Below are 24154 nucleotides of genomic sequence, written 5' to 3'. Positions count from 1 at the left end.
TTCCCTCCTGGGACACCATGGAAATGGATGCATTACTATATGGTACAGAAATTCTTATATTTCTGCTCTCACCTTCGTATTAGGCCTTCATAGACTCATGGTATCAACTGACTCTTCTTGCAGCTGCTGTGGCAAGCAGCTCTGGGTGGGGGCCATCTGACTTCACAAAAGTGAACCCTGATAGTGCTTTGGCTCATGGACCTCCTTCCAGGGTCCCCATTGACACTTCGTTTGGGAACACCACAGAAGCTTGCTGGGAATGTAACCATGACTAACTGATGTGAATCCCTGCCCAATGAAAGCAGAGTTGGTGAGTCAGCTTCCTATGCCACAGGCAACACCAAGACTCGTGTTATATGGCTTCTTAGAGAATAATCTCTGAGCAGAAACCATGAGCCACACTTAGAGCAGGCCAAACTAATAGTCATTCTGGAATTTGCTTCTCCTCCCCTCCCTGACACTTAACACTTCATTTCTGCAGCACAGAACCAACCTCTGGTCAGAACTCAGCAAAATGCAGCTTAGCTGCTGCCTCTCCCCAGTGTGCTGCTTTGTAGGGCCCTAGCTGCTCTCAAAGTGCTTAAAAAGAGTCAGTTTCTCAATTCTGCAGACCTATTCTTTCAGGCTGAGCCTGCAGTATCTAGTCTTCTGAATGTAGCCTCAGGCACTTCCTTTGCTCCCACGAATTCTATTCTATTTGGTTGTGAAGCTCTCCTGGACTCCCATTGATTCCTTGTCTGACCACCCCACATTGTGCCTTTGTGTCTTATGCCATTGAGAACGGCAAGTCAAGTCTACCTTTCCTTTCGGTCCAGCTCCTGCCCTTCCCCCACAGTTTCTCTTGTCTCTATGCCTCTGCTTTTATGCACTTTTATGTGCTTCTTCCTCTGCCCAATTTTTATTTCCTCAGCCTCATCCCAGAAAGGATAAATTCAATGATGTCAGCCCCTTGAGTCCTGTTGAGAGCTCTAGAACCCTTGATCCTGGTCATTGGGCTGACTGGGTCTGACCCCCAGCTTCCTGGTCCTTTAGCTGTTGCAGAAACTGGATAAGAAAGTAAGTTAAGCTATCTCTTAAGAGGCCAGAGCAAGGACAATTAGCTATCAGCTTGGCGGGGTTGGGAGATTCTTCAGATGCATTGCTCTCTGCCTCGTCTCCAGACTGCAAGCCTCCCTTAGAACCAGGATGTTGTCTGCCTTAATACTCTCTCTTTGTATGTATAAAAACAATAGCTACAGACATAGCTGCTACTTAATATCTACAGAAAGATGGAAAGAGGAGGAAGTATGGGCTATGACACATTGTGGCCATCCTTGAAACAAATGAAAGAAGGTGGCAGATGAGATAACTGTGTGATATACAGCTGCTACCTGTGCACTTTCAAACTAGACAAATTACTGGGGTAGTCCAAGAAATGAAGAAGTGCCTTAGCTAGGGTTACCATTACTGTGATGAAACACCATGATCAAAAGCAACTTGAGGAGGAATGGGTTTTGTTTCTCACAGCCCCATGTAACACTTCATTACCAAAAGCAGTGAGGGCAGGAACTTACAAGGGGTAGGAATCAGAAGGCAGGGGGTGATAGAGTGGCCATGGACCAGTGCTATTTACTGGCTTGCTCCTCATGACTTGGCCAGCTTGTTTTCTTATTGAGCCCAGGACCACCAGCCCAGAAGTGGCATCACCCCCATTAATCATTATTTAAGAATATGCCCTACTGGCTTATCTATAGTCTGAATGAGGTTCCCTCCTCTGATGACTCTAGTTTGTGCCAAGTTGGCATAAAACTAGCCAGTACAAGAAGCAAGACCCAGAAGAGAATTAGGGCCATTGGCTGAAAGACATAGGAAAACCAGGATCTCTAAGAAGCTGAGCCTATTCTCTCAGGGAGTACAGGAAGGCTCTGTTAATGCTGTGATTACTCTTGACACACTCAAACCATCCTCATCTGAAATACTTCTGACAAACTGCTCTTGGAGTCATCAGACTCAGATCATTCCTGCTTTAATTAAGGCAAAATGAGCTTTTAAAGTCAGAGTCCAGACAGTTTGGGGCATTTTTCTTTTTTCTTCTTTTTCTTTAAGTATTTACTGGGGAAACACTCCAGATGGGGCAGGCAGGAGTGAAGAGGAAAACTGATCACCGGGTCCCAGAGTAGGAAGGATGCTATGAGGAATATTCAGCTAGGCAGGGCAGGCTCTAGATTCCTCCTTGCCCTAATTGCTCCTCCCCATCTCTGGTCTGATGTCCTTCCTCCCGCCATCTGTTTTCTTTATGGCATTTATCACTACCTGCCTCTGTATTCATATATTTACTTTATTTATTGCCTTCCTTTTTGCCTGTTCGGTGAGAGCAAGGGCTTTGTCCTATTGACCGCTACATCCTCCGTCTCAGATCAATGTCAGGTATTTAGTGGGCACTTAAAAATTAGCTGCTAAAAAACGAGTTAAGGAAGACAACAATTGGTCGAATCTCTGTCATATGCTAGGCCCTGTCCTTGAGGATGCTACAAGGATGGTAGTGGAGATAGGCCCGAAAATAAACACACCATGATTCCACTCCTGATGTTACTGAAGCATATCCAATGTACTGCTGCAGGATCCTCAGGGCTGGAAAACTCCCGGGGTGTGCGGAGCCCTGGGAAGAAGCTCCTAGTATGCTAGGGAGCCAGGCAGATCTGCAGTATAAGCAGCTGGAGACTGATGACCCGGCTCCTCGCTTCCCTTGGCCTCTCAGCATCTTCTTTTTCCTGTCCGTTGGGACCTTCACCTCTCCTCGCGTGCGTGTTGCAGAATCTGGGCGCGGGAGGGACGCTCACGTCGTGGGACCCCCCCAGTACATCTTCTCCCACCTCCGGAGAGCCAATCCCGGGTTTTCCAGCTTGCTTACCCACTACCTGCGAGACCTCCACCTGCAGGTTGAGCCCCAGCTGCCTGCCAGCGCCCAGGTCCTCGCCTCCTGCTTGCAAGCCACAGTGCAGTACCCCGCCCCTCCCCCTCCGCCCGCGGGACCCCAGCCCCGCCCCGCCCCCGCGGCCAGGCCGCTTCGTTCCGGGGGGTGGAGGGGGGGGCGAGCCGGGAGCTGCGCTGTCTGCAAGGCGGGGAGATCTAGGCTGGGAGGCGGGGCGGCTCCGAAATCGACCAATCACCGCTGCGATCACATCCATGCAAATACGAGCACAATGGAGCGAGCCCATCACTCGCTCCTGCAAGCAAGCTTGAAACGGGCTTCGGTCTGATCGGCAGCCCATAGGACCAATGAGCCTGTGTTTTGGGCAGGCGAAACCCAATGGCGCGGCAGGGGAGGCGGGCGCAAGCTGGGTTAGGGTGTCCTTGCAGGGTGTCTGAGCTAAACTTCACCAAATAATAGCTGTTTGTATTTTGGCTGCTGCAGGAGCCATTTTAGGTAAGTTCTTCTCTTAACTTTTTATTTTCCTGCCTGGGCCCGGCAGGCTGGCCTTGCTCACGGGGACCCTGTCTCCGCCCCGCTGGCCGGGATGAGGCTGCCCTATGAATGGAGCGGGGCTGAGGGGGCCGCGGCGGCTCGAGGCCCGGCCGGGCAGGGGTCCGAGCGCGGCCGCGGGCGTACGGCCAGGCCGAGGGCCCCGAGGCCTGAGACGAGGGGCTTGGCGTCCGCTCCTCCGGGCTGCCGCGCGCTCCGCTCGCCCGCCCGCCGTCCTTGGGAGAGCGCCACTGCGGGCCGCGCGCCCAGGCTTGGGGTCCCGCTTCAGACCCCAAGCGCGGGCCTTTGCGGCGGGGCGGGGCCTGCCAAGGCTTCCCAGGGGACCCCGGCGGCCCACGGCGCGTGAGGGCCACCCCCGCGCCTTCCAGCCGCTGCCGCCCCCGCGGAGAAGTTGCTCCGCTCGGCGTCCTGCGTCTGTTTGCAGGGGTGGAGGAGGGTGGGCCGGTGCCAGGCTGCTGCTCCGGGAGGGGGCGGGGGCCCCGGCGCGTCCCCGGGTCGCGCGCCCCTCCGGCCCGCTTCTCAAGCACTAGCGCGCACTCGCCCCGAAAATTGGAGCCCTCAAGACTCCAAGCCACCAAGCTACCCCGCTGCCAAGTTCGGTGCGTTATTAGATTGCATGTTAGAGCTTGCAAAGAAATTAGAGAGGAGAAGGAATATAAAGGGGGGGGGGGAGAGGGAGAGAGAGGAAGAGGAAGGAAAAAAATCTATACCCTTCAGGGCATTTATTTTTCTTCTGTTTTGAGAAGTAACGGAGAATATCCATCCTAAAATTTCTAGGGACCATGCCTGTCAGATGTGGAGAGGGGTGGCAGCTCCTTGGGTTTTAAAACAAGGTTATTAGGAAATACCCGCACTAGTGAGATAATTGAAATGTGAGTTTGTTTGCAGCTTCAGTTTTATTTGATCCAATTAAAAATGCATAAGCATGCACTTTATATTTGTGTACATAGAGTATTCCTAGTTTCAGTTATGACTAATATGACTGTGGTTTCACGAGTGTGGGATCTAATAAGGCAGTATAATTCAATTTTGAGCTTGTAGGCCCGTGTTCTCCAAATTAGGCTTTATAGACCATTAGTAATCTGGCCAAGGTTTCTAGTGAGTCTCTGGCATCTCTGAGCATCTTTCTCCGGCGCTGATGGGCCTTTTCTCCATCCCTTAAAAAACTCTTCATTTCTGCTGTAACAGATCCATGAGTAGAGAAAACAGATATTTTAAATATTGACAGTTTTCAAGAGTGTCTGAAATATTTTGCCTAGGATTTGATTATTTCCCAAATGGTATGTAAGAATACCATGCCAGTAGGCCCCAACATTGGCATACTCCGTGGGGATCTGCTCATGGTGCTTTTTGGAAAAGTCTGGACAGACACTAATGACTTCTTCCTGAGCTGTGAATGCTTGACTTATTGTAACAGAGTGAATGGGTCTGTCTCATTGACTGTGCGTAACACAGGCGGTTAGCTGGAAGCCAAGTTGGAAGATCAGGTTGGCAACCTCCGAGAGAGTTTTTGTGAACTTTGTGGTTCTCTGGCAACAGAAGCATTTGAGATGTGTGTATGATAAAATGATTAGGCACGAGTTGTCATGTAGCATGGTTTATGCCAACCGGAGCATGTGGTTTCACATAAGCAGTGCATCCATCCCTTTAACCAAGGGCCTGGGGAAAATCTGAATTTGACTTAATTTGGAATTCCTTCTGTCCCAAGATTTCATCGATGGATTAGTAGTCTTCTTGTATTTAAACTAACCCAAAGCTAGGAAGTTGGCTTGTGTGGTGAAATGTTTGCCATGTTAGCATTAGGGCTCAAGCTTGGATCTCCAGCATCCATGTAAACAAATAAGGCATGATGGCTAACTCTTGTCATCTCTGGGGCTTGCTGGTCAGCCAGCCAACCTAGCTGAATTGACAAACTCTAGAGTGAGAGACCTTGTCTCAAAAAAAATGTGGTAGTGAGATTGAGGAAGAAACATTTGACCTTTGGCCTCCATGTGCACAGGCACACATACCCAAGCACACACAAAAAGCTAACCTGTACATATCCCTACCCTCGCTCTGTTGTTTTGGAATCTCTGCTTATAGTAAGTAGTTTGAAGTGCAGATTTTTGGTGTATGCAGTCTGTCTTGGTGAAATGTCATTGGTTTTGTGGTCTCTGATGTTACAGTTTCTCTGGAGTCATGATCTTTATTTTTCTTTGTTTTTCCCTTTTTAGATTCTTTGTTATAGCACTGCAAAGTGGATATGATCCTACCATAACTTTCAAATATCTTTATAATTATTTTTATAGTAGTGTAATAGGAGGACCTCTGACTCCGTATGTGGCTTCAGGGTAGAAGTTGAAAAACCAGTTAGAAGTAGAGTGAGAGAACCAGAGTCAGGCCTTCCACTTCAGGAAGACCTGCTGGAGGGTTTTGTACTTATATGTGCGCTTTCCTTGTAACTACCTCAAATAGCAAAGAAAATATTCAGCAGGACTGTATCTCTTCAGGAACCACATTCAGTTTGTGATTTTTGCCAGCTGAATGTTGCAGAAGGTTTATCAGAAACAGTATGTCTGAGACCTCTATATTTTGAAGATTCTTTGGTTTATTTAAGTTTCAAAAACATTTTTGGTTTTCTGGAAGCATGGCTTAATCCCAAACCTAGTTTGTGGCTATTTTCTCTTGTGTTGAACCATGAAGCTTTGTAACTTCGGGCTGTTCTGTCATTGCATGTGCCCTCCAACTTACGTGGGAAATCTGTTGGTAAAGACCAGTGGGTCTCACATGTGCCCTTTGAAAAGGTTATCGGATTCAGTCTCCCTGCAAAAATACCTTTGCTATAGGACAGAGACAGTATCCACATCCAATGAAAAAACTGCTTTCCTTAGTCTGTTTTCCCCAGCGGTTATATTGCTTATTGCAAAGCCTGCAATAGTTTTGTTCTTAATAAATACTTCTGTTTTTTCTACTTCCATCTCTCATAAAACCTGTTCAGGTAAAAAGTTACAGTGGATTTCCTGGGGTTGCTGGCATTTTCCTATATCAGATTATTGTACTTAGGACTCCAAAATACGTAAAGTAGTAGTTAGGGTTTAGGTTTCTGTTCCTTAAGGAAGATTTTATTTGCAGTGGAATGTGAAACACTTGAGACAAGCAGCAGAGAACCAGCACTGATTGGATAGATACCTGGTGTGCATCTAGCACTCAGCCGGGGACTGGGGCCCTGGGATGTAAATGCCTTTGCTTTCTAACTACTTCATGAAGCTGGACTGCAGCTCACTGGGATGAAGTAACATGTTCAAGACCACTAAACTATGGGTAGAATTTGAACCCAGATCCAAAGTAATTCCTTTGGATCCAAAGATTACTTTAGAAGCATGAGTGTACCATCTTGTTTTAGTATTGTGCTAGGTCAGCAACCATACTTTTTCTAAGTATGTATCCAGGTTTACTTTTCCATTTCAAGAATTTATCACTAAAAGGGGGACATACAATGAGGGCACGGGTTGCTTTCCTTCCCAACCTGAGGTACACTTGGGAGTTCAGAAGAGTCTGGTACACAGTAATCATGACATGCAGAGGGAGAATGGAATCAGTTTCCCCTGCCAGAATGTTCTTTTCTTTCGGTGGTGTTGTGGAGGCGTTGATATTCCATGAGAAATTCTGCTACTTCCATAAAAGTCCTGAAGGTAGTAAAATAAAGTTATTTTAAAATGTCCATTGCTGTTCCCATCCTGAACTAAATTGTTTGGATAAAATCCAGAGACAAATGCTTCGTAGTACCTTTTGTTTGTCGGTGCCTGTAGCTTGTGGTAGTTTGTGTGTCCTCAGTAGTTTTTTTGCCCTTTACCATTCTTACTCGATTCTGGGACCTTTAGGATGTATAAGACACATGTGACATGTTTTTGGAAGTTTTTTTAAACTCTGAACTTTTTTCCCCCTGTAATCATGAATGACTTAATTAAAAAATACTTTATGTGTATGAATGTGTACTGTATGAGTACTCAGGGGTTACAGATAGTTTCAAGCCATCTCTGTGCCCTTTGGGAATTGAATCCAGGTTCTCTCTAAGAGTAACAAGTACTCTTACCCACCAAGCGATCTCTCAAGCTCTCAAGTGTTTTACAAGGAAAAAGCCATGATTGCCCATGGTGTGGTTATCCCTTATTTTAGGATTTAGGACAGTCTTTGGAAATTTGAGGAGAATTAGGAAATAGAATGTTAGAATCTTTTCAGGGTGTGTTTCCAAATGTAAATGAGAGTGATGAGTATGCGCTTGAGTTTTTTAAAAACTTATAGGGAGTATTTATCCATATAGTTTTATAGATAAGATTTTTACAAAGCAGTTAAACTTTTGATATATTTTGGATTTTGTTGTATGCTATGTGACCATGTTATTTTATTTGGAAACATACATGTATCTGTTTGGTTTTCCTTTTATTTGTATTTATTTATTTTTGAAACAGGGTCTCACTGTGTAGCTAGCCCTGGTTGGCCTGGAACCCACTATGTAGACCAGGCTGGCCTCCAACTGACAAAGATAGATCCATCTACTTCTGCCTCCCAAGTGCTGGGACTAAAGGCACACACTATCATGCCCTGCCCCCGCCCCCCCATTGACTTCCAAGTTTGTTTATGTAAAGGGGCGGGCTTTAGGTGAAGAAGAGATCTAGGTAGGACATTCAGTACTTTTTTAGTTTGGCTGCAACTTCTCATTCTTTCATTGGTTTGTCTTTGAAGGCCACAGAATAGTATGCAAATCTGTCATTTGTGGTTCTCATACTATTCCCTCTACCCCCTTTCTACCCACATACTAAAAAGTTAAATTAAGGCTCATTGATTTAAGTCATTTCAAAATAATTGTCTTGTATGTGCAACCTCAGCCTCCACTTGTGCTGGGATGGTCCCTCTGCAGCATCCCTGGGGTCACCTCCAGACTTCTTTCCTCTTGCGCTCTTCTGGAAGTTGTTTCATGCCCACGCCCATCCCACTTCATAGGCTCTAAGGTTGTGGGAAGTGGGGGCAGTTAGTTGTAAGAGAGCTTAGAGGGTTCTGAGCTTCTCAGTGTCTGCCATCTGCCTTTGCAGATGGGGCTAGCAGTATGGCTGTGGCAAGAATGCATGTCGTTTCTTTTCTTCCTTCCTTATTAATTTTGTTATTGCTTCATTCTGTATATTAGGATTTCCTTTTTCCTAAAGCCAAAGTAAATAGTCTAGGTGCTCATCCTTACTCACATACACTTAAGGAAGGAACAAGCCAACGGGTTCTTATTATAATTAATCAAAATGCCTCTTTTTTTTTTTTCATGTCTCAAGACTTAAATGTAGTGTCTTACAACTAATATGAACATTAAGTGGAGTTTTCTAAAAATGTGTCTACTTGAGCATACTGTTTTACAGAGAATATGCATATGTATCAAGAGTCCATAAAACCAGCTGTTATGTTCCTGTAGGAAAGTGTTTTTGTTTTAAGGTTCTTGGGTCTCACTTTGTGATTTCCTTAAATAGAAACAAATTGATGAAGTAGACATCCAGAGCAGTAAGAGAATCAAAAGAGCAGTTCTGGAAAATCATTGAATGCAGGTTCTCATAGATTTTCTTATAGGACCTATTTATTGGATTGGAATATGAGTTGAAGAGAAGAATCAGCTCATTTTTCATGGCTTGTATATTAGATGATTTAGTAAAGTTCACTGATTCCTCTAAGGCAGTGGTTCTCAACCTGTGGGTTAAACAACCCTTTCACAAGGGGTTGCCCAAGACCATCAGAAAACAGATCTTTGCGTTACAGTTCATAACAGTAGCAAAATTACAATTAGGAAGTAGCAGTGAAGATAATTTTAAGGTTGGGGGTCACCACAACATTAGGAACTGTATTAAAGGGTCACAGCATTAGGAAGGGTGAGAGCCATTGCTATAAACGGATTCTAGTTTGTTTTTTCCTTGGGTATTCATAGTAAAAAAGTGTGGCCTGGTCTCTTTGCTTTGGGTGCAAGAAAAAATAGTGTTCTCAAAAGTTCTTTGAAAAATTGTCTGAAATGCTAGGTCCAGATCATAGGTTTTATTTACTGAAAGAAATTTTACATAATTTAACAGACACTTTATTATTGCTTGTGTATTTTGGCTTAACAATTCTCACAGTGTTAGCAGTCTAAATTCAACTGTTAGGTTCCTTGAAAACATTCAGCTTTCATCATTGCTGGTCATGTGACAGGATTAGATTACACTATAAATACATATCACACTATATATACATCTGTATTGGTTATTTTTTGATGCTGTGACAGAATACCTGACAGGAATAAGGGAGGAGGGATTTATTCTGGCTCAGTGTTCAGGGGAAGGCATGTTGATGAAGTTCTGTGTCCATGTTGTGGTTGTGGCAGCAGGAATGTGGGGGCTGATCATGTTGGCATTAGTCAGGAAGCAGAGAGAACCCAGTAGGCCCACAAGACGGCTGCCTGCCACCTCCAGCTAGGTGCCTCTCTGAGGTGCCTCATTCTCCTGAAGCAGTGCCACCCACCATCTGGGGTAGCACTGGGTAACATGGTCTGCGGGGACAGTCCCCATCCTGGTCCTGTCATCACTAGATTGTCTTTAAAGCCAACTTGGTAAGACACCATGTTAAGAATTTAAGGGTATTTTAATTAATGGAATTAGTAGTTTTGCCCTATATTGTAAAAATATATTGAGAAACTTGTAGAGGTTATGAAAGATTAATGGCAAGCTCCAGAAAGATGATTATAAAAATATAAAATCAGTCCTTACAGATCAGACATGTTAAAATAGTTTGCAGATTTGGGAAGATCTGAATTGTTACGTCTTTGTGTTGAGTTGTGTACAGTACTTGTAATAAGCATGTAGACACCCTTTATGTAGTTCTGTAGAAAAGTTATTTTACTTTCACATTTTTTAATTTTACCTTAAATCTAATAATAAAAGTATTAACTTATATTGTCCTGCTTAATGTGGCTTTTCCCCCCTAGCAATCCATTTTTCTTATATTTTATAGAAGTATTAGCTTATGACTGATTGGAAAAGAACAAAAATGAAAATGAGCCTTTTACTGGCAGAGAGCACTTGTGCCCAGTGATGAGCTACTTCGTCACTACCTTGGAGCTTGTTAGAAATGTAAGTCCAGTCAAGTAGGTAGTGGAGAACCATGAATCTATCGGAGGTTTTTATGAAGATTAACATTTAAGAAACTATTCTATATCAGCAGTGCCTAGTAAAACTTGGTACCTTGTTGGAAATACCACATGAATTACTAGCCATGTGTTATCTTTAAACCCTTCAAATGTGGCTGAAGAGAATTTTGAATTTTAATTTTAATTGAACTTTAAGTGGCCAGTGCCACTCATATAGAATAGCACAACTTTAGAATCTTAGTTTTTGTTGAACACCCGATGTAGCAAAAGTACATGTATTTTTCTTTTGCTGGAAAGGCAAATAAGAGACAAGACTATCCTTTAGCCTAAAAGGAGGGTGAACGAGTCATACAATTAAAATTAACACTATTTACCCATTTATATTTGCCTATTTTTATGTGAAAGTTGGTTTGAAAGTTCAGAAAATAGTAGGCTCAGAAATAAGTTTGGATGTGTTTCACAGGCGTTAAATACAGCAAGGTAGCTGGTAGATATGCAGTGAGGCTTTTCACCTTCCTGTCTGTGACTGCTGTGCATACTCTTTTTCAGCATGGCTTCTGAAGTGGTCTTATTAAAGATTGGAAGGCAGGCAGCTTTTAGGTGCAGTACTGTAGCTCTCCGGTTCTCAGTAGGAACAGTGCTGGTTATGGTGGTTCCCATCTCATTAGGTCGTAAATAGGGTTTCTTTTTCAGGTATCAGCTAAGGACTAGGATGGTTTTGCAGTTCATTAAGAGTGCCATTTTTAATAATACTCCCTAAATCTCCTTTGAAAGACTGTTTTTCTCTGTCCCCTTTGCATCATGTTTTATAAAGTAATTTGGTAAAAGATTTCTTTTATTCATTCAGGAATGAGTAAAAACACATGGCACAGGGATATATATGTATATGTATATGTATATATATATGTATGTACAGGGAGATATACACATGTATGTGTATATATCTCCCTGTGCCATGTGTTTGTACATCAAAATTTAAACTTCAGAAACTCAAGGATAACATTGATTCTAGTGTATTGATTATTATCTCCAGGAGAATTACAAATTATTTTGTGATTGGCAAGAGGATAGAAATTTGACTGTATAAAAGTCAAATTTGACTGAAGATCCACATGTTGAATCATCTTTTAAAAATGTTATCTAGTTTTAATAAATAAGTCTAATCAAACAGCAATTTTATTAAACATATTTATTAGATTTTTAGTTTATAAGCAGGGAATTGTTGGGATTGCTGGTCATTTAGTTAATGTTTTCTAGAGAGGGAGGGAGAGCAAGCGCTAGAGCGCTGCTCTGTGTGGTTTGCAGGCTCAGAATGCTAGTCAGAAGGCTCCTTAAAGACCACGGGGAGCTGTGCACAGAGAGCACTGTATGTACTGTATGTAACACAGCAGTGTCTGTTCTGGCTATGGCTGTAGCAAATCACTTTTCCCAGTGTTGTAATTCTTTTGAGTGGCAGGTTATATGCTAAGTAAGGCCCAGTGGGCTGTGATATGGGGTAGGGAAGAGTGTCTGTTTAACTGAAAATGATATGAGAACTTGAGCAGTACTGATTTGGAGATTTGACATTTTGAAATAAGCTCTTTCGACTTATTTTTGTTTATTTGCATTATTATTATTGTTATTGTTTTTAAAAAGACAGTCTCTCTGTATATCTCTGCCATTCTCTACTTGATACTATATCAAGTGTGTGCCACTGTGTCTGGCTTGCTTTTGTGTGACTTTTCTCCCTAGAGAATTAAAAATCTAGGAATCTGCGCCTGTATTGAAATTATGTGGCTCCCTCTTCATCTTCCTCTCCTGCTTTCGGCAAGGTCTCAGAGATTCCATATTGGCCTCAAACTTGCTGAGTTGAGTGGAGTATGACTTCCCCCCCTTGCTTTAATCTACTAAGAGCTGAAATTACATGTTTGGTTTCAGGCAGTGTTGAGGATTGAACCCAAGTCTTTCTTGCATTTCACTTATCTACTGAACAGCTGCATCCCTGGCCCACTATAAGGTCTTGAAGAACTGGGAAGCCCACTGATGGAATTGAGATCTAATGGTATTGGCAGATCCCGTGCTTTAAATGTTTGCAGTTTTCCTTGCTTCAGGCTTGTTCCCACACTGCTGCTTTTGCCTCACATACATTCCCATGTTAACATGTTGCTGCTACCTGACTACTTACGTAAACTGTACACAAGTACATCCCCCCCACCCCCGTGCCTGTGCTATATCTGCGTGCAGTGTTTCAAACTAGCAGGGTTCTTCCCAGGTGTTCTTACTGAACTAAGCTTTGTTGAAGCTTTTATTAGTGTGGCTATGACAGTTATTTCTAGCTTACAATGTAAGAGTATCAGATATTGCAGACATTGGCATCATAACTGGATTTCTCACAAAGTAAAGAAAGTTGCTCTCAGTTTTCAGAGAGCCGTGGAGTTGCAAAGTATTTCTGAGGATGTGTGGTCTTAGTTTCATTATCTTATGAATAATGACATGGGGTCCTAGAAATATTAGTATTTTTGAGTCCTTAGTACTGATCTGTGGTGAAGTTTTAAATTCTCATTTTACAGCACAGTTCTGCCTCCTTAACTTAATAGGTCTAGGGTCCTGAAAACGCACACAAGAATTTTTTTTTTTTTAACGAAGGGTGTTAGGGGTCTAGAGAGATGGTTTAGCACCTAAGAGTCCTTGCTGCTTTTCCAGAGGACCTGGGTTCTATTCTCAGTTCCCATGTAGTAGCTCACAGTCATCTGTAACTCCAGTCCCAGGGTATCTGACACCATTTCTTGGCCTGTGTGGTCACTAGGTGTTCATTTGATACACAGACACACATGCATGCAAAATACCCATACACATAAAATATATTAATTAAAAAAAAAGAATTAGGTGGAAATATGGAGATAAGGAGTGCCTTGAAATGAATAGATCTGTAAGCTACATAACATTTATATTTTCTAAAAATTTTAAATTAGCATTATGTTTTAGATACCACTGAGATTTTTAAACAAATGTTATTCTCCTTCCATCTCCCCAGTTGCCCTGATATCACCTGTTATTTTCATCTTTCATGTACATGTGTCCTTTTGTCTCCCCCTTCTTACTGTCTAATATTATCTGACGCATCTCTCTAGACCATCAAAAAAGATGCGACTCTTTGAGCTCTCCTCCCTGCAGCTTTATTCAGGATCCTTGAAAGACTTCTGACCCTGGGGAAAAGCCCGCACAGGCTTAAGTACTCCTGCCCAACCAACCCCTGGGAGCCACGTAGGTAAAGCAGATAGGTCACTCTTATAAGAAAGCAGGTGCGACTGACAAGCACAGCCAATTAAGGACTTGCTTGTCATTGAGAGTGCTTGCTGTCGGGCTAGCGGAAGGCGGGAGCCTGCGCCATCTTTAAAGCATGGCACATCGCAGCTCTCCACAATTATCCACTCTTGCTCTTCTTAGATTTTTTTTTTAGACTTTGCCCACATGTATTCCTGTTTGCGTATGTACATATATACATTATAGGCTAAAATCTGCAAATGAGAGACAGCATACATTTTTGTTTTTCTCAATTCAGTCACCTCACTAAATCTATATTCCAGATCTATCCATATTCTTGCAAGTTTCATGACCTCATGTTTCTTTACAGATGAGTAATAGTCTATTGTGTATATGTACCATCTTTTTATTATTCATTCATCTGTTGTTAGACATTTAGGCTTGTTCTGTTTCCTTGCTGTTGTGAACATAGCAATAAACACAGATGCACAAGGTAGGTCTTTGTGATAGGTTATGGACTCCTTTGGGTATATATTTAGGGATGGTATAGTTGGATCTATTTTAAATTGTTTGAGGAACCTCTACACTGATTTCCATATTGGCTGTATTAATTTGAACTCCTACCAGCAGTGAGTAAAGATTCCTCTTTCCTATACTCTCTCCAACATTTGTCAATTTTTTTGATGAAAGCCATCCTGACTGGAGTGGGTGGTAAAAAATACTATTTAAAATAAAACATTGAAAGATGTTATCACCAAGACTGTACTATTTTGGTAGGTTTTTATTCTGTCTTCTCTTTAAGAAACATGAGCACTCAGTGATTTAACTTTGGAACTCTGCATTCTTAGATGCACGCTTAGTATTCCACGCTTCTGTGCTCTAGCATCTTGATACCCATTATTACATATGAAACATAACCCTTGCCTCAATTAAAGTTAAAGTCCAGGGTTATCTCTTACTAGATTCATCCTGCCCAGTGTTGTGCTGTAACCCCCCCCCCACTCCTTTGTAATCTATTACCTTTTTTTGCTTCCTTCTGAAACTTTGTCTTTCCTAACATGATAGACAGCCCCTTGTCATAATTGTATATCTTCCAATTGCTAGTATTTTGGAAGTTTGGGAAGGCCATTGAGTTTATGGATAGGATAGCTCCCCATAGTCAGAAAGCCTGTACAGAGTGGTGGTATGGTGTCTACAGCTAACCCCATGGATTCTAAGCTCTGCCACTTACTTCCTGTGTGATCCTCCCTCTGCTTCACTTTTCCTATTTAAAGTGGAAGTTATGTCTGTGTCCTGTGGTGGGTTTGAAAAGCATGGGAGTTAGTTTATGTGAAGAGCCTGGAAGCAGTACCTGGTTTGTAATTGTGTTATGTATTGGATATTATAAAGATTCAGGGAAAAATCACTGGTAATCTTTCTAGTTAAAGGTTTACTGCTTTCAATTTAAGCTTCCCTACCCCACTTCTAAGCAGGAATTTCTGGTGATACTCTACAAGGCTTTTTATGCTGGAATGGGAGGCTCTTAGAATTTGTTCTCAAGGTTCATAGGGTAGAGATGACATAATATATCCACAAACACCTGTATATAGATAATTGTTCTGATACAGTATAGCTTGTCTAAAGTATCATAAGACAGGGGCTGTGGGAGCTCAAGGAATAAAAAGGAGAGTCGGAGTTGTCAGGACACTGAGTGGAACTGGGTAGGCATGCAGGATTTGGATATATGGAGACTGGTGGGGAAGTGGAGGTGTTAGAGGTACAGACCTGAGCCCTAGGGCGCCCAGTGAAGTTTCAGGCTCTGTGACCCAAGACAGTGAACTGCACCAGGGATATATGGTTAGAAATATAAATACAGATGGTGTGTTAAGAATAGGAAAACCCTCCTGAGAACAGGAGTAGGCCAGTGAGCTAAAAGCGTGTTTAAAAAAATGTCCACGAACCTCATCACCCTTTATCATGAGCTTCTCATGGTCATGCTTTTGATGTATGTAGCCCAGATGGAGAAGGAGTTCTAGTCTTTTTTCTGCCCACTGTTTTTTTTTCTTCTATTAAACTCAATGTTTCTTTCTAGACCTTGCTTGTCTGCTGCAGAAGGCAGATAAGGATTAGAGGGCCTAGTACTGTTGTAAGTCTATCCACCACCTACTCAGTGAAGGTACACTGCAGATCTGTGCCGCATGTGCAGACCTGGAGTGCCGCAGTAGACAAAGCAGAGAGTCTACTCTTCCAAGCTTATGTCCCTAGTGAGGATCTGAACACGGAGGAGGAGGCAGAATAAATTTATTCAACTGAAAAGCATAATGAATTTCTGAAAATTCTTTTAAAACTTTGAAGGTACCACGATGTCCTTGAGCAGCAGCCATTTCCCAGGGTGAGGCATAGGCAGGGTTTTCCACATGTGTAGTTCCATCCCTTGCTTTTTCAGCTTGTCTAGGTATTTTCCTTCTCTTGAGACTTGAGAAAAATCTCAATGGTTCCTTTCTACATTCCCTTCCTATATATGCCTGAAGAGCAGCCTCTCTCACCAACACTTCTACAGAAATTTTTTGCCTAGTTGACTATGTTGGGATTTCACATTGAGCTGCCTGTCTTTTTCTCACAGTGCTACTCATTTATTTAAACAAAAAACAGTTACTGGATTTTTGGTTTTTGTTTTGTTTTGTTTTTTTGGTTTTATCGATTACCGAGCCCTCAGGATTTGAAGATAAATACACATGGTCTCTCTGTCCTTACGGAATGTGTAGTATGCTAGAGGAAGCAGAAAGGTAATGTTCTGTTCAAGGTTTGGTTAAAGTGAGAGTGAGTGACCATCAGAGCACGGGCTTAACCTGGAGTGAGTTAAGGCTTCTGCAAGGCAGAGGCTTAAATCCCTTCTTGGAAGTTGATTTGGAGTTGGATAATCAGTACTTAAACTATGAGTTTGAAGAACATTTCATTTAGGGAAATTGTGACCTAAAAGTGCATAGTGTGTAGCTGGAACATTGTAGGGGAGCTGTGGAGGATGGAGATGGGCGGTACAGGAAGTTGAGATGTTGAAAGATCATAGCAAGGAACTTGATTTAATGCTTGCAGGGAAAATTCAGAGCCATCAACCAGTGGCACATGTTCTGTGCTTGGGTAGTAGAGGCTGCGTAGAGCAGCGACACGCAGATTTGTGCACTTGAGGGTCACTTGAAGGGCTTTAAAAAAATGCAAGTGCTCAGGCTGCGTAGACTCAGATCACACTGGGTGCTGAGGCCCAGCTTGTAGATACCTAGGCAGTGCCAGTGAGTACCGGAGTTTGAGAATACTGATTTCAAGTAGCTTGCCAATAAAATAATGAATCAGAATTGGCCTAGGCCAGGAACCACACAGGAGGAGACAGAGCCAACCATTATTCTTTTACTTTTCTGTGTTCTTGACTTCTCTAACAAAATTAGAGCCCCCATAGGCTCAAAGTTTATTTTTCATGGTGATGAGATTGTAGTGGGTTTTTTTTTCTCAAATACTTGTCTTGACTAAAGTCAATTTTTTGTTGTTCGAGTACTCCTATTTGAGTAGGTAGAGCATTCTTAGTAGTTTCTCTCCTTTTTATTATTACCTGTGGGGTGAGAGTAGGTGGAAATGAAAGTTCTGGGTTTAGTTTTATTATTTTGTAGCTCTAGTTAAAGTTAAAATGGACCAGTTAAGTGTATAAGGTAGCACAACCTTATAATTCCAGCACTTGGAAATTTGAAGTGGAAGGGTCAGAAGGTCAAAGTTATATGCAACTATGGTCTCAGATGGTTTGGGTTTCTATGTCCTACCTCTGTAGTAGCGCAGATACAGGAAAGTCTTCATTTAAGTTATGGCATTTGTGTAAAACCCACAGTGCTTGTACTCTCTTTAAGATACAGAATCCAGAGAACCTGTCCAGCTTGTGGCTAGTAGAGCTACCACCAAACAGCAGCTCAGTTGTGCTAGTTGTCTTGTACCTAGGAGGTGGGGAGTGTGGGATAGATGTTGACTTGGCTTTTATATGTAAAATACTCTCTTTGCCACATAAATTGTGATGTGGGTAGTATTTAAATGAAGCACTTTGGGCCAGGTTTGTCTTCTTCATTCTAATGTAGAATTGGAGCGTGGAGAATTAAAAACATGTTTATACTCGAAGGCATTTATATACCCCTTTTTTGTTTTTAAAGATACAAAATATTCAAAATAGTACCTGTCATGGCTGTTCATGGTTGTCAGTTTGACTGCATCTGGAATTAACTAAAAGCCAAAGAGCTGGATATATCTGTGAGGGATTAAATCATTCAAAGTAGGAAGACCCTCTTTTAATCTGGATCTTTTGAGGTGGGAAGATAAACCTTAATCTGGGCCACAGCGTCTGTTGGCAACCTCTGTCTTTGTTTTGTTCTACCACATGAGTTACTTGGATGTGCTGTCATAGTTCACTGCTGAAGTTTTACATCTGTTCTAGAAAGCTCCTGTAGAGCTGCAATATAAGCATTTATGAAACATGACAGGAACCAAATAGGCAGTCCCCATTGAAACTCTTCCCATGGTGCTTTTTATGGTGTTTCCTTCTAGCTGCCCTCATCCACAACTGGGGTCCTGTTAGGTATCCTGCATTGTGTTAAGGCATCATGTGTCCTTAACATTCAGTAGTGATTAGTTTAATTTGGTGTCCTAGGATTTCAGAAATGGAAATAAAAACTTGTCATAGAAAATGGTCAGGGTTAGCTTTCTCCCCTTTCTTTCTTGTTCCTATCCCTCCACATTCCCTGCTGCAGGCCAGGAATTAACTTTACAAGATGGAGACAAAGTTTTCAAGTGGAAACTTAGATCTCATGCACACTTGTGTGTTCATGTCTTCCTGAGACAGGGAGAGGCTTTGGTTTAAGTTATTTTCCAGTTCAGGATTAAAACTATTGAATCACCTGTGTGCTTAGCTTTAAAAAAATGCAGTAGTATCAAGATTTTGGGAAAAGATTTTCATAGCTGACTCTAAATCATCATTAGAAATGAGAAGTTTTCCAACTTTATTTTTTTTTCAGATTTATTTTATGTGTATGAATGTGTTGTATGTATGTATGTATGTATGTATGTACGTACATATGTTCATGTACACTGTGTGCATTCCTAGTGCCTGCAGAAGTCAGAAGAGGATATTGGATCCCTGGAACTAGAGTTACAGATGGTTGTGGGCAATCATATGAATGATAGGAACTGAACTTGGGTCCTCTGCAAGAACAAAAAATGCTGTTACCTGCTAAGCCATCGCTCCAGCCCAGTTTTCTACTACTTCTTGAAGACCACTGATTATCATGGCCTGTTTTTGATATATAGTTTATGGAGTTTTACTGTTTTCATTTTTAAATTTTTATATCTCTTTTATCCGCTTCTAAATATACCTTTGTATTGCATGTTTTTGTACTTGTGAAAGAGACTTTTTCCTTCTTGTTTCAAGTCTTAATGGCTGTAAGCCTGATTTTACTTCCAGTTTCCTCTCTAATACAAATTTTAATTTCATCCACACAAAGCAGCTCCATTCTTCTGTCCCTTAAGCACGACTAAGCTCAGCATCATCCCATGAAAACTAGAAGCTGGCTAGACTGTTAGACCTGAGATTGGAGCGAAGTATGGAATTTGACCAGAAGAGGACCCTAACCTGTACCTGAAGGCCTTACCCTTCCTGGTCCCTGTCCCTTAGTCTACCTACACATGTGCGTGTGCACACAGACACGCAGACTTACACATGTATGCACACACACGGCAGGCAGTGCCTTACCAACAATGCCATTTCCACATTGTGGCATTATTCTTTATGAAATAAAATTCTTTTGTTTCTGTAAAGTTTTCCCTCTTCATTTTCTTTCCCAAGGTACTTTTTTAGACCATGCTTTTGGCTTTAGTATCTTCTTGAAAATTTAATGCCATTGATACACTATATCTGTGTGTGTTTTTTCCTTAATACATATGGATGAGATATTTTCACCCTTCAGGAACTGGTGTTTCCCTTGCTGTTGGCCCAAGGAGAGTGTCTGCTTAAACTTACCCTGGCCAAGTTTATATGAATAGCTGCAGATTGAACTGACCAGAGAGTCTGCTGTCTTTTCACCACTTGGAAGCTCTTTACGTCTGACCACTGAGGCTAAGGCTTGTAACCTTTTGACCACACTTATATCAATAAATATACTGTTATACCCGCCATGCTTCTTTTAAAACTTGTATTATGGGGGAAAGAGCACATGCCATAGCTGATGTATGGAGCTTAGGGGGCAGCCTTGTAGTTGCTGGTCTCCTCCATCTTACATGGCTTCTGGAAATCAGCCTTGGGCGGCATATGTTTTGAATTCTAAGTCATCTCACCACCCAATGCAAAGATTTATACTGTTTATTCTCCCAATTTGTATGATACATTCTGGGCTATATGTTCTCCAGCTTTTGAAAGTAGTTTTATTAAAGTATGCGTAGTATGAAACTCACTTTCAAAATTGTATACAGGTTTTAACTTAAATGCTGATTATGGTTCAATCTGAAGCATGAAAACCACCAGCAAGAATACTGTTGGGGCAGGCATAGCTGCTCTACAGATCATTTGTCTCTACCAGCAGGGAGGAGAGGGCAGGGACTGGACCTTGAACCACTGTGCTTATTATTGTCAGTGGTCAAAAGTTTCAGCACACACCTTCAGTTTGAATAAACTGGCAATTTCACCTTTTATGTGATGTGTAGGATGGGATATCATGACAAGAGAGAGCTAGAGAGAGCTTTTGTTTGTGTGTACATGTGCATGTGGAGGCAAAGAGATCGATGTTGAATGTGTGTGTTTATGCGTATGTTTCCATGTGCACATGGAGGCCAGAGATTGATGTTGCATGTTTGCCTCAATACCTCTACCTTATTTTTTTTTGTTTGTTTGGTTTTGGTTTTTGGTTTTTTCCAGACAGGGTTTCTCTGTGTAGCTCTGGCTGTCCTGGAACTCACTCTGTTGACCGGGCTGGCCTCAAACTCAGAAATTCACCTTCCTCTGCCTCCCAAGTGCTGGGATTAAAGGCATGCGCCACCACTGCCCGGCTGCCTTTACCTTATTTTTGAGACAGAGTCTCTCATTGAACCTGGCACTCACTGACTCAGTTAGACTAACTGACCAGGACAGCCAAGGGTTCTTTCTGTCTCTGCTCCCCAGTGCTGGGATTGTAGGAATATGCTGCCATGCCCAGCTTTTTACATGGGTGTTGGAGATCCGAACTCAGGTCCTTTACTAGACTATCTCCCAGCCCTATAGAGTTTTGTTTTGTTTTGTTTTTAAAGACCCCTTGTAAAGCTCTTCCAGCTGGCAGGCACTAGTGCTTACAGAGGGTGAAGGGGGCTTTTGTTCTGTGACTTTGGTGCCAGCAGCACATCCTTTCCTTCCTAAAAGAAGCGGGTAGGGGAGAAACGAGGGATTGTTTTAGCTCACAGTTTGAGAGGTTGGGAACATTCCCAGACACATCCCTTTGACCAGCTTCCTTTTCACTGTGTCATATCTTCTACTTTTCACCACCTGACTATAATGCCACTAGTTTAGAAATCCATCAAGGGATTAATCCAATTGTAATATCAGAACCTTCGTGGAGTCTTCTCATCTCAAGAAACTCCTTATAGACATACCGAGAATGTACTGTACCAGTCACCAGTCAAACTGGCAGTCCAGATTTGCTATCATATTAGGTTGATTTTGCCATCATTACAACTTTATGTTGTCCTTGATCTGTTGACAAGAGAGAAGACACTGAGAAAATGACATAAGAAAAATAATGTTTTCATTTTAAGAGAATGGAAAAACTGGGTCCATAGAAGAGGTATTTTATTGGGAGGAAAAAAAACCTTCGCTAGAGCATGCCAGGAGAACTCGGATGTGCAACAAGAAGTCCAGTTGTAAAAAGGCAAGCATAGAACCAGATAAAACCAAGGCATTCATATCCTATCCCAGAGTCATAAAATGAAGAGCAAACATTTTTTTCCAGGTGCTTGAGAATACCAACACTAAGCATGTTATATTTGTTATTTTATTTAGTCCTTAATTAATCTCACTGAGAGTACAAGTTTTGTTTCTACCTCCATCTTCTCAGTGAAGGAGCTCAGACACTAGGAGGTAACAGCTTGCTTATGGCCACAGAGTTACCACAAAAGCAGCTGTCTTGAGCCTTGACTGTCACAGTTGCTCCTGCTTGACCCTCACTGTTTTTCCTGCATTTTCCCAGAGAACCATACATAGATACAACCTGACTGGATGCTGACTCTACGGATGGCCTTACTTTTCAGTATTCTCTTAAAATGATTGAGCTACATTCCAGCCAAAATGGAATCACTTCTGTTCCAACCTCCCTTTTGGCCCAAATCGTAGGTATTCAACTGATCTTGCTGCCACCTAGAACACATCTTGTTGTTGGGATTTTGTTTGTTTTGTCTTTTTATAGAGTCGTCTTCTTTCAGTGTTTCCAGGCTGGCCTTGAACTCACTGTCTTACCCTCTACATACTGAGGTTAAAGGTGTGTACTTTGAGGCTAGTACTTATATTTGTTAAAGTTCCATATCGCTCCCTAGTGCTTTGAAATGCTTAAGATCATATGTCTTAGTAGTAGTGTAACTGAGGAGAGAGATGCTCTTCCACAGTTACAGTAATGAATTGTTGATCAACTTTTAGTCATAAAAATGTTTCATAGTACTTTCTGGAAGGGGGATGTGTATACGTGCGTGCGTGCGTGCGTGCGTGCGTGCGTGCGTGCGTGTGTGTGTGTGTGTGTGTGTGTGTGTGTGTGTGTGTCTCACAGGAGGAATTTTCCAGGTTGTCCAAAGGTGATATACCTCATGTACAAGGAAAATCTGTGAAGCAGAGAGGTGTCTTCTGAGACCTAGAGTAAGTGATTCAATTTTAGATTGAGTAGAATTATAAGAATGCCAGAAATGTCACATTAGGAAGAATTTTTGAAGAAAGCATTAGTATTTAAGTTTGTCCTTCGTCCACATTGGAGCATAGGCAGTCTCAAATATGGCCCTGAAATAACACAGTGGGGAAGCAAAGAATAGACATTAATTGGATTGTCACTGGAACAAAGGATGAGGTTCTGGAAGTGCTTTTGTGGAGGACAAGATAAGGCTAAGCTGTGAACATTTTTCCCTCCAAAAATGGAGATGTCTTGATGTTCCATTAATACTTTAAAAATCCCCTAAGATTGCATTTATGTTAGCATTTCTTCTCGCATTCCGTGGATTTTATACCACATATGTTCTTCATTATATTATCATTTTGCCAGGGATGCTATAACAACATGCCACAGGCTGGGTATCTCGTACTTCTGATTGCTTTGCAGTCTGAGATCAAGATGTGTGTTGGCAGAGTTGCTTTCTTAGGAAGTCTTGGCTTGAGTGAGAGCTGTGTCTTGTTTGTTTTCCATTGGTCTTTTCCTTGTTCATGTCTGTTGAGAATCCCTCCTCTTTTATAAGGACATCCATTAGATTGATTTGGATGGACCCACTGATCCATTTTAACATAGTTGTCTCTTTAATACTGACCTTGTCTTGAAATGCAGTCACACTCTGAAGTTCTGGGACTTAGGATTTCAACCTAGGCATTTTGGGGATGATGTATCAGGCCCACAGTCTTTCAGAACCTGCCATGAGGAGATTTAGACTGTTGGAGACTAAAGGAGAGGCAAGAAGGTAGCCGTGCTGTGGCCAGTCTGAGTGCACCTGGGCAGTGATGCTGGTCCCACTCTCTCTCTCTTTTTTTTTTATTAGATGTTTTCTTTATTTACAATAGTTCCTTTCCCAGGTTCCCCTCCAAAAGAAAAAATAAAAATAAAATAAAATAAGAAAAAAAAAACCCAAAACTAAAACAATCCCCTGTTCCCTCTCCCCTTCCCCTGCTAGTCCCACTCTTAAGCATCATCTCAGAGTCCCTAGTGGCTCAGGACTGTCCCCACAGACCCTCACTACTCTGAGAAGAAGCATGAAAGCTGGTGGGCACCTCGAGTGAGGTAATTTCCTAACTTCACTATCAGTCGGTTTGAGCCAGCACACCACCTCCCTTTCTTTCACCGCTGAAACCCTTTTGGGCAGTGTTACACAGTCTAGCATTCTCCTTATGAAGACATTGAATACACAGAGCTTTTAAAGCAGATCATCTCAGCCCGCCTACTCCTTGGGGCAAGAAAACATTTTCTATAAGATTCTAAGGTATTTTGATTTTGAGTTTTCGTTGCCACAAAGAAAGGTTTAGAAGTAAGGGGGTTTCTGACACCTCTAAGGCAATACTTTTTTAGTAAAAGAAATAAGAATATGCAAAGTATCTTACATACTGACTTCTT

General features: G+C 42.2%; 2 protein-coding genes across 3 annotated transcripts in view; one reads left to right on the top strand and one right to left on the bottom strand.

Annotated features, from left to right (window-relative positions):
• Positions 1-2299: 2299 nt before the first annotated feature.
• LOC116091827 lies at positions 2300-3251 on the bottom strand. Its single transcript, XM_031373277.1, has 2 exons — positions 2891-3251; positions 2300-2796 (listed from the first exon to the last, which is right to left on the bottom strand). The coding sequence occupies exons 1-2, from the start codon at positions 3249-3251 to the stop codon at positions 2486-2488; spliced, it is 672 nt and encodes a 223-aa protein (XP_031229137.1). The 3' UTR covers positions 2300-2485.
• A 2-nt stretch (positions 3252-3253) lies between these two features.
• Positions 3254-24154, top strand: part of Chd6 (chromodomain helicase DNA binding protein 6) — a 171361-nt gene continuing 150460 nt past the window's right edge. Inside the window, exon 1 of one of the 2 annotated variants that reach the window (XM_031372625.1) lies at positions 3254-3406. The gene's annotated coding sequence lies outside the window, so the exon portion shown is untranslated. The remainder of the gene's footprint in view (positions 3407-24154) is intronic. The other variant, XM_031372624.1, reaches the window with a different exon arrangement.

The sequence above is a fragment of the Mastomys coucha genome, unplaced genomic scaffold (assembly GCF_008632895.1).
Source record: "Mastomys coucha isolate ucsf_1 unplaced genomic scaffold, UCSF_Mcou_1 pScaffold15, whole genome shotgun sequence".
Lineage (NCBI taxonomy): Eukaryota > Metazoa > Chordata > Mammalia > Rodentia > Muridae > Mastomys > Mastomys coucha.
The sequence above is the reverse complement of the archived record's forward strand: the minus strand, read 5'-3'. Positions and strand labels throughout refer to the sequence as shown.